Below are 10,623 nucleotides of genomic sequence, written 5' to 3'. Positions count from 1 at the left end.
AACTTACCTTAATCATATTAGATCAACCCTAATCCGATTTTTTTGATATATATGACTATAATCTTGATCTAATTAAAGATATTTATCAACTTATAAAATATTTAATTTCCTTATATGATAATTAATTAATTATTTTGTTTATTTTGGCAATTATCTTAAAAGAAATCTTGAATAAATCAAATATAGATAATTTGGAAATTAATTGTTAATTGAAATTATTTGTTATTTGATCCTCCATGTTTTAAATGTTTAAAACTTATCCTCAAGTTTTGAAATTTATATTTTGTGATTAAAAGTTTTAATTTAGACAACTTAAATTTCAAACCCTAGATTTTAAAAGGTTTAAAATACAACCCTATACTAATATATATATATATATATATATATATATATATATATATATATATATATATATATAACTAAAAAGCTAGTCTTACCGTTAGTAGACCTCATTCACGAAGCCGATCTAAAAGGTGGGTATAAGGTTGCGGCCTATAAAATGACGTTTAATGGGTGTACACTCACACCCACCGCTTGCTTGATCGGTGGAGGGTCGTTAGCCGAACGGGTAGGATAGGGCAACCTCATCCTCTCATTAAAAGTATAATAAGTAATACAAAGTAACTACACATTTTTTTAAAAAAAATTTCCCAATCTTAGTTACTTTAGGAAAAGTGAATTGATGCAATCCCATGAAATTACACTTTGCACCCTTGCTAAGAAGTTAGTGGAGCGTGTGTGGTTTACCGGAACACTAATTGGTTCTAAGCAAAGGTGGCAAAGGGTGATTCATTGTTTATCATAGTTCGATGGAGCGTGTGTGGTTTACCGGCACATCGAATAGGTGATCGTTACAATGAAGGCACCATGTGAATTTGCATGGTAATTCACACCCGCTTTGTGATCCTCGGTATCCCAGTCACAAACAAGAGGGGCATATCGAGATTTAAACATGTCATTGAATAGTTTCAATGAATCTTATCAAAACCTAGGAATTCTCAATATATTTAGGACTTATAGTTAGTTTTTTTATGATGGAGAATTAGTGAATCGTCATTCACTTACCTTCAATTTATTTGCATGTTAGATTACGGCATCCCTTTTCTAATATGTAAATGTTATTGTTGGATCCTAGCCCTAATTTTTCTTATTGGGTGATAATTAGGGATTCTTATTCTAATCTATCTTTGTCTTTTTTTTTCTTTTGATGTCGAACACAAACAACGTTGCTGCTAGTTCTTTCACGTTGATGAGCCTTTGCCAAAAGGTCACCTTCGATGGAACGAACTTTAGCGAATGGATAAGATACATTCGCACCATTGCTCGCTATGAGGATAAGGAGTATGTCCTCGATGAGAAGCTCGAGAAGATCAACCCTAAAATCGCTACTCCGGCTGAAATTACCGCTTTTGAAACTCATGAGCGAGATGCAACGAAGGTACATTGCATCATGATAGCCACCATGAACTCCGAATTCCAAAAGTCCTACGAGGACATGTACCCGTACGAGATGCATCAAGACTTATTGGAGAGATACCACCAGAACACGAGACAAGAGCGTTATGAGATTTTCACTAACATGATTTCCGCTAAGATGGGTCGTGGAGAATCTCTTACCGTGCACCTGCAAAAGATGCCAAGGTATGTCGACCGCCTTCGCAAGTTAAATGTTGATTTTAGGGAAGACTTGGCAATCGACATGGTGCTTCACTCTTTGCCTCCGATGTACAATCAATTTAGGATGACCTACCACATGAACAAAGAGGAGGTCACCCTAAGCAAACTCCAAGGTCTCTTGAGGGTCGCTGAGAGCAACTTGAAAGACAAGTCTATTGCACCAACTCCTAATCCACCCGCTGCTCCTGTCTTGGCTATTGGTCAAGGGAAGGGAAAAAAGAGGAAGGCTTCGTCTAAGAACTATCGCAAGGTTAAAGCCCGAGATGGTTCCTCTTCTAGTGGGACCAAAGTTGATCCCGCTAAGCCCTGCCCTAACCCGAAGGAGGCAGAGTGCCACCACTGCCACAAGATAGGACATTGGAAGAGAAGCTGCTTAGAGTACCTGCAAGCCATCAAGGAAGGAAAGATCAAGCCATCTTTCGCAGGTATATACACAATTAAATCTAACGATTCTAATCATGCTATTTCTTGGGTTCTTGATACTGGTTGTGGTTACCACATTTGTTCTAATGTGCAGGGACTAAGAAGAAGTAGGGATGTGGAGCAAGGAAGGATCAATCTAATCATGGGGAACAGAAGATCGTCGCCTGTGATCAAGATTGGAGTGTATTCTTTAGTGCTTAGGAATAATTTATGTTTAGATTTGAACAATTGTTGCTATTCGCCAGAAATGGCTAGAAACATCATTTCATTTCATGGTTTATATAGACAAGGTTTTAGATTTTCTTTTAATAATGAGAATGGTTCTATTTTGGCTTATCTAAATGGTGTCTTTTACTTTGAAGCTATACCATGCAATGGAATTTATGAAACTGTTATGATTGTTGATAACTTAGGAAATGATGTTTTGAATATAGATTCTTCCAATAGTATGGATAAGGCATCCTTGTGGCATTGTCGCCTTGGACATGTCAACAAGAAACGCATAGCCCAACTCCAAAAGGATGGAGTGTTGGAGTCATTCGACCTTAGGGAAGATGACACATGCGAGTCTTGTTTACTTGGAAAGATGACTAAGTCACCCTTCACAAGTTCATGTGAAAGGGGTGAGGGTCTATTGGACCTAATACATACCGATGTATGTGGACCGTTTAGATCAACCACGAAGGATGGGAACCGCTTCTACGTGACTTTTACCGACGATTATAGTAGATATGGGTATATCTATTTAATCAAGCAAAAGTCAGAAACCTTTGAAAAGTTCAAAGAGTTCAAGAATGAAGTGGAGAATCAATTGGGCAGGAAAATCAAGATGCTTCGATCCGATCGAGGAGGAGAGTACCTAAGTCTTGAATTCCACGATTATCTCATGGAGTGTGGAATAGTTTCGCAATTGACGCCTCCTAGGACACCGCAGTTGAATGGTGTGGCAGAAAGGTGTAATCGAACCTTATTGGATATGGTTCGCTCTATGATGAATCGTGCTTCACTACCTATCTCTTTTTGGGGGTATGCCTTAGAGACTGCTGCCGATATCCTTAACCAAGTCCCTACTAAGAAGGTTGCCAAAACACCTCACGAGATGTGGACAGGGAAAGCTCCCTTGTTGGCACATATCAAGGTTTGGTACACAATACTTTGCATTCACACATCTGTTTTAGTCAAGAGAAAAATGCGAAGAGGTCATGCTTATATGTTTCTATGGGAAGGTATCATTTCTTTCAACTTTCACTACTAGAAAAAAGGCCTTTTACGACGCTCATTGCGCGTCGTAAAACGCTCAGACGACGCGCAAATGCGTGTCAAGGAAGGCCCTGTCATAAAGAGAGACGACGCGCTTTTGCGCGTCGTCTATAGACGACGCGCATTTATGACGCGCAATTACGACGCGCGTTTATGACGCGCAATGCGTATCAAGGAAGGCCCTGTCATAAAGGAAGACGACACGCATTCGCGTGTCGTAACCTTACGACGCGCGTGTTTATGACACGCAATGCGTATCAAGAAAGCCCATGTCAAGAAAGGCCATGTCATAAATAAAGATGACACACATTTTTGCGTATCATAATTTTAAATGTTAAAAAAAATTATTTATGGATTTACTAATTTTCAAATTAAATTTGCATTTATTGTCCAATAATAGAAAATAATATATCATATATAAAAAATATAATCCATTACATAAAATTTATTGTCATACAAAAATACAATACATTGTAATACATTGGTATTAAGGGGACCTAATTGTACATTGCTATTAAGAGGTTTTCCCTAACTATATAACTTATTTGTATAACCAAGTCCAAATGAAAGTATCCACAACCTTCTTCCAGCTGTGTTAGATTCCGAACGAATTAACCTATATATTAATAAAAAAAAATAACATTAACATATAGCAATAAATAATAATAATAATAATAATAATAATAATAATAATAATAATAATAATAATAGCCATATTAATAAGTGCATTAAGTCAAAAAGAAAACACAACTACGTATTTGTCTATTTTGTTGACTGGATGAACTATGTGAATGTGAGTAAATGACCCTATTACCCTTCTGTACATATGAATTCAAAAAGAAACACCCCTTTGTATGTACTATGTCAAAAAGCATCACCCCCTAGTGAACTATCTGAATGCAAGTAAATGACCATTCTACCCCTTTGTATTTGTTAGGTCAATAAGAAACACACCTATATATATGTCCCTTTTTTTTTACTAAATGAATAAACTGTTTGAATGCAAGTAAATGACCATTTTACCCTTCTGTATCTATACCCATCAAAGTAAAAGATGCTGAATGATAAATGATACATTAGTGGATGATATGTCACATAACACATACCTAAAAAAAGCAAGAAATGGCTTCATTAACTTTCTTTTCAATAGAACCCCATGATGATTGAAGATGTGCTTGTGAAAGAAGACAACAGCCAAGAAGGTGAAGAAGTGTGCACCATTCGTTGTTTACACCCTGCATACCACTAGATGTTTTCTCCTTGAGTGTATTTTGGTTCACCATAGCTAGAAGATGCTTCAAAAAAAACAAATATAGAAATGAAAGAGGTGGGATTTGGAAGGTGTTTTGAATCAACACGGTTTTGATGTTTGAAAAAACTTTGATGATCAAGTAACAGATTTATCTGCATATGTAAATTTAAAGAATAAGCCTCTAGCTTTGTTTTGACATTTTTATTGTATGTATTTATGTATGTATGTATGTATGTATGTATGTATGTATGTATGCATAAACATTTCTTTTTCTAGAATAAAACATCAAGTGCTTACCTGGCCACCCAACTTCACCATGTAGCTCAGCAACAATAGAATTCCCACTGCAAGAACAATATATTTATTATAGAAATACGCCTTTAACTTCCTTTTAAAAAAAACAACAAGAGCATAGTTATGATTAACTTTTCTAGGGTATATTGAAAAACTCAACATGCATAAGAATATACCTTGAGCAAAATCCCACATTGTGAACGATGAGCTCTCATATGAAGCAGATGGTACATATGTGAAGATATGTTAAGGGAAGCATTATAATATAACTGGATATTAAATTTGGTCATGCAAAAAGACTCTAAAAATCAACATTTCAAAATAGATCAAAGTAGCACTGAATAAGAAAAGCAGCATGCAAGCAAAACAAAAGCTACTTAGGAATCTTCCATCAGGACTCCATGAGAGTGCACTTATTTGTTCATCACCATGGCCTCGAAGAAAATCCACAAGAGTCCATCTAACTCCAGAACCTATATGAAGCAGACCAAATGCAAATTGCACCCCTGTTTATACATTAATAGAAACTCATGAGCTTCCACATGCCAAGAGTGCAAGGTTATGGATGTCAAATATACTAACTTGCAGCCTATTGAAAGTGTCTTCCCTGCATCATCTAAGTATATAAGTACTCATCTAAGTATACACTCAACTCAAATCCCTAATAATCCAATTCCATCCATTCATACCTTTTTGGGTTTTGGGTTTTGATTGTTGAAGTTTGTTACTTTAGTAGTTGTTAGGCCAGTTGATTTGAGTTGGTTGGGGTTGTTGCTGCTGATAGACACTAGCTACTGCTGCAGGTCCCACAATGTCCACACTACCCGGTCCACCACCAGCCAATGGGTCAACTGCACCAGTGGTTATCGGTTGAGGCGGGTGATAAATATTAGCAAATACTCTGCAAAATACTGCTGCAGCACCTCCACCTCCACCTTATTTGTACAAAATACTCTGCAAAATCATGAAAGTCATTTGGCCTGAGATAAGAAAAGAAAAATATGTAATATTCATGCCCATAAACATAATTATGATACTGCCCTTCCATAGCAGAGAAGTTAAAGGGTGCATCAAGGGTAAGGTTGTCAATCAAGATGTAAGGTTGTCATTCTTGTACAGGTACTCAGGGACACAGAAGGTAACTGTTGCTGGCAAGGCTGGTGGAGAAGCTTGATGTCTGCCTGAACAGCAACCAGCAATAACCCATTGGAATTAGTGTTTAAACACAAAGTTCTGCTTAAAACAATACAAAAATAATTTACTCCAATTAGAAAATTACAAAATCTAGAAAGGCTATATTACAAAGAATAAACCGAATTGAAGATACATAATACAAAAGGGATAAGCCCAGTATTTGAACATGGTAAGGTCAGAATTATAACTATCATATATAACTACTGACATATAACAAGCCATAAACTTATATACTGGATACAACCCAACTGGATTATAACCTAAACAAAGGAAGATAAAAAGATCCAAATTTCGAATGAAACAACTACCTGTATTCAACCAAATTAAATAAAAATTGGTTTATTCAATATTTCATGGTGGCCATAGATAGGTAACAAGCAGCAATGACGATGAACAAAGAAATATTGGACCCAAAAAAATCGGGAGAAAAGGGTGAAGAGAGAGAGAGAGAGAGAGAGAGAGAGAGATGGCTACAGGCCTTCAAATTAATTTTCTAATGGTTCATGTGATATGATGAAAGAAACTTTGAAGTTTGGCAAGTAGTAAAGAGAAAATGTGTGGCATCAGCAGGAGGTGGTGAGGAGCGACGTCATCTTATTGTCTCCTGGAACAACAACCAAATCAAGAGGTGACAAGAAGCTCTCTGGAAAAGACCGTATTCTTTTCCTAAAAAACAGAAAATAGCCATAAAGGTAATACAAAAAGAATTGTCACTCACAACTGAAAATGAGAAGAAAAAAAAAAGTAAAAAGTATGATAAGGGAAAAACTTACAGTTCCTAAACGAGATTTCCCCTTTACAATGCAGTAAGGGATTTCCATCTTTCTGCAGAGTGCAGGAAGCCAGACAACCAATTCAATTGGATCAACATCATGGGCAATGATCACCAATTGTGCCTTGTTCTGAAATGGAACATAATATGTCATTAAGCACTTTAGAAGAAAAAGAAATAGAAGATTACAGTGAGTGTAAATGAGAAAAACCTGCTCGATAAGGTAGGTAATATGGTTAAGACCATACTTCACAACAATGGGTTTCTTAGCTTCAACAGTCTTTCCTTCTGATTCAGCTTGAGCTCTCTTCAACAGGCGTTCCTTTTTGGCTGCTTTGTCTTCCGGCCTGTACTTGAGTAGCATCTTGAACAAAGTCGTTGCTTCATAATTTCATAAACAGAGATTTGTCTATCAGTTTGATGAAACTCGGTGGATTGTAAAAGGAGTAAGAACATAGTTGGAATTAGAACAAAATTATTGTTAAGGATGAGCATTATACCGAGATTCTTGTCAAGGGTTTTGGTAAACTGGTTCAATGCTGGTGGGACCTTCAAACGCTGCTTGAGGATTCTCCTCTTTCTCTGAATTCGGACGACTTGAGGCCATCTTACGAATCTGTGAAGATCCTTCTTAGGAGGCAAAGCTCCACCGATTCCAAATTGCTTTGGTCGTTTCTCGAACAATGGATTCGCGACCTTCTCCTGGGAAATTAGATAGACTCGTAGATATTAACAACGGAACAATTCCAATCATACTCCAGGGGTTTTCAAAATATGTAGTTATGAGTAAACGAATTTCGGTTTCAAAATCTATGTTATCGATTCGAGTTTACTGCCAATATATAAATGCTACTTTAGCTCTCTGGATATGATACCATGAGGCAGGTGACAAAATAGGTGCGAGTCTATAGGAAGGAGAATATCATATGAGGATTCTGTTACAATTTATATAATTTAACCCGGGTTGTCCTATTTCCTAGTCCTTAAATTTTCACATTTATTTAGAGGCTCCTTATTAAAAAAATCACATCAAAATCAAATCTCTTTTACTATGACTATAGTCAATTTGACATAACCATTTGTAACTCTTCTTTGTTCAATGAAGTTGCATATAACCGTCTATCTCTTAAACTTTATATGGGCTATACATACATTGAAGTTTAGCATGTATTCAATAACATAATAATTTAAATATGATCCAATATGCTCATAACATAGATTAAGTCAACAAAATCCACAACTAAATTGAGATTAAATGTAGTAATGCATGATCTAATAACTGACTGGAATGAATCCAAAAACCTGGTTCAAGCATTTCATCGAGCAGTTGGAGTGCTTCATAAAACTTTCTTTCAAATTTCAAACAAATCCACACAGAAGAACACATAATTTGAGAATGTGAAAGAAGGGTACCAGTAAGAGAAACACCAACTAAAAGCAAATCAAAATTATTACCTTGGTTTTCGCAAACCCTCCATCGATATCGACTGATATATTCAGTTTGCCTTTTAAATCATAACCATAACCAATCATTCTTGATTGATAATCCTTCAAATTGTGTTCTTCGTCATGAGAGAGAGAGAGAGGGAGGTCAGATGGTTAGGATCTGTATCCCACAGTAAAGAAGGTGTGAGACCAAACCACCAACATCCATTGTTTGCGGTGGTGTTGGTAGTCTGATGTAAATGGGGTGTCAGGGGCCTGAATCTTGAAGAGTTAATACTTGGGTGGCCTTCCATATCAAGGTTCCTTGTTTCATCGATGCATATATATCTGAACAGAACACACTACAAATATGGTGGTGTGAGTGACGGCTAGGGTTCTTGAGAGAGAAAAAATGATTTTTTTAGAAAGTGTGTGAGAATGTCTTTGAAGACATTGTGGATAAAAGAATACAGAAAGAAGCAGGTCAAGGAATAGTGGAAGAACACTGTTGGCGAGTATTCTCAAGAACAGAAGAGATGAAGCAGGTGAAATCACAGCAGAGATGAAGCAGATAATGGAAATCAGAAGCCTTTTTTCTTCATTGAGATGATGAAGTCGAGAGATGGAGATGAAATCGTTACCTTGGAAAAGGTTGCACAGCAGTGTGAGGAGAATGAAAGATGCGTCAAAACGCTTAGGTCAAAGAGTTAGCGGGCTTTTCTAATTTTTTCGGCTTTTCTTTTCCCGCTTGTAACTAAAGAACGCGCGTTCATAAAAATTATAAAGCGACACCTCCAGAGGGCGCGCATTTAAGATACAGCGCCCTCCGTGTTTTTAATTTTTTTTCTTATGACAATAATTTAAGGGCGCGCAATAATGCGTGACCTAAATCCTTAAATTTTCTGAATAGATGACACGTTTTTAATGTCACTATCGGTTGCGTAACATAAATTAATGAGTGTCATGGTTTGCGCGTCGTAAAAGGCTATTTTTCTAGTAGTGTTTGTACTAGTTAGGATGTCCCTAGAAGCATGCTGCAACATGTTGACCCAAGCCTCATATGACTCTATGTGTGAGAAACAAAAGCCTTAATGAAATTATTTCATGAAAATTTCTTCCCAATTAGGCTTATATTCGCAGTAGTCAAAAGAGCTACCTTACTCTTCTCATATGAGTAAAGAGTTTATTGTTTGGTCCAAATCATAACAGAGGTACATTCGATCTTATAACCAATCTTTTTCATCACAAAATTCTTAACACAATTCACACAGAAAGACGTACGTCCGAGAGGTCTCTGATCAAACCCATCGAGACTTAGATATACAAAAATTATGTGTTAATGATCTGACATCATGAGTCCGTGATGAAGGTGAAACCCAAACATCTTACAACTTAAGGAATTGACGGGGAACATTGTTCCAGATATTGACGAAACTTTTGTTTCAGTACCAAAAATTCGAAACTCCAAATCATATTCAATTCGCATGCGTGGTCTTGATCAAACATTCACAACCCACGATGTTTGTTACCCAAAAAGATCCAGTACATAAATTTTTTTATGAATATGATTTCTGTGTGAGTCTCATTTGAATGTCCTGGTCATGATAAATATTTTCAAAGCTGACTTGTCACTGATTACACTGGTCATACAAGTAATTTCTGTTACAATTTATCACCTTATGTTAGGATGACATGTAACAAAATTTTAAACCAACCCAAGAATCACTTTTAAAAGAAGCCCTTTGATACTTATCAAAAAGTATTCGATTGTAATTCACGGGAACATACACAAGCTGTTGATCATCTCTCTTGATGATTAACGAAGCAACCTTTTCCCGGGGTTTAACTGTTTTCGTGTCAAATTACATTTTTGACATCACAGAATTCCAAAAATTGTTTTTACTTGCTTCTTATCTTATTTCTTTGGAACACTGCACTCACGAAATCCTTGAGGTTCTAAGTAATACCAACTTAGGCTGAAGATTTCGCAAGTCTGGCATATGACTTCACTTTTTCATCCCAAAAGTGAAAGATCCTTGCCTCCATGCGAAGGGTTCTAACGGTTACATTTAAATAAAGGGAATATTGACAGGCTGTGTATACGTGACGTATGGTATTCTACCCGGTTTTCTAGGCGAAGTGACAGCTACTTTTTGAAACATGGCTAACTTTTCGCAGTAATGGTCTGATTTTCAAGGTGCCACGTCGGATATCATTAAATGCATCCCGCTTTAAATTCAAATCAATCAGGGTTACATATAAAAGGGGGTTCAAGAGTGTGTTATACGGTTACGCGATCAAACACAAAAATTCCCAAATTCTCTGA

General features: G+C 36.6%; 1 protein-coding gene and 1 long non-coding RNA gene across 2 annotated transcripts; both read right to left on the bottom strand.

Moving 5' to 3' along the window:
- Positions 1–3,808: 3,808 nt before the first annotated feature.
- LOC111912681 (uncharacterized) lies at positions 3,809–4,966 on the bottom strand. Its single transcript, XR_008232182.1, has 3 exons — positions 4,910–4,966; positions 4,467–4,655; positions 3,809–3,976 (listed from the first exon to the last, which is right to left on the bottom strand). It is a non-coding gene; the product is annotated as an uncharacterized LOC111912681 (long non-coding RNA).
- Positions 4,967–6,795: 1,829 nt separating this feature from the next.
- On the bottom strand, positions 6,796–7,601 carry LOC111910601 (60S ribosomal protein L7a-2-like; the record flags this gene model as incomplete). Its single annotated transcript, XM_023906455.3, has 3 exons — positions 6,796–7,002; positions 7,084–7,253; positions 7,373–7,601. Coding segments are annotated over 3 exons (591 nt in total), but the record flags the coding sequence as incomplete, so codon positions are not given.
- Between the last annotated feature and the right edge of the window lie 3,022 nt (positions 7,602–10,623).

The sequence above is a fragment of the Lactuca sativa genome, chromosome 4, assembly GCF_002870075.4.
Source record: "Lactuca sativa cultivar Salinas chromosome 4, Lsat_Salinas_v11, whole genome shotgun sequence".
Taxonomy (NCBI): domain Eukaryota; kingdom Viridiplantae; phylum Streptophyta; class Magnoliopsida; order Asterales; family Asteraceae; genus Lactuca; species Lactuca sativa.
The sequence above is the reverse complement of the archived record's forward strand: the minus strand, read 5'-3'. Positions and strand labels throughout refer to the sequence as shown.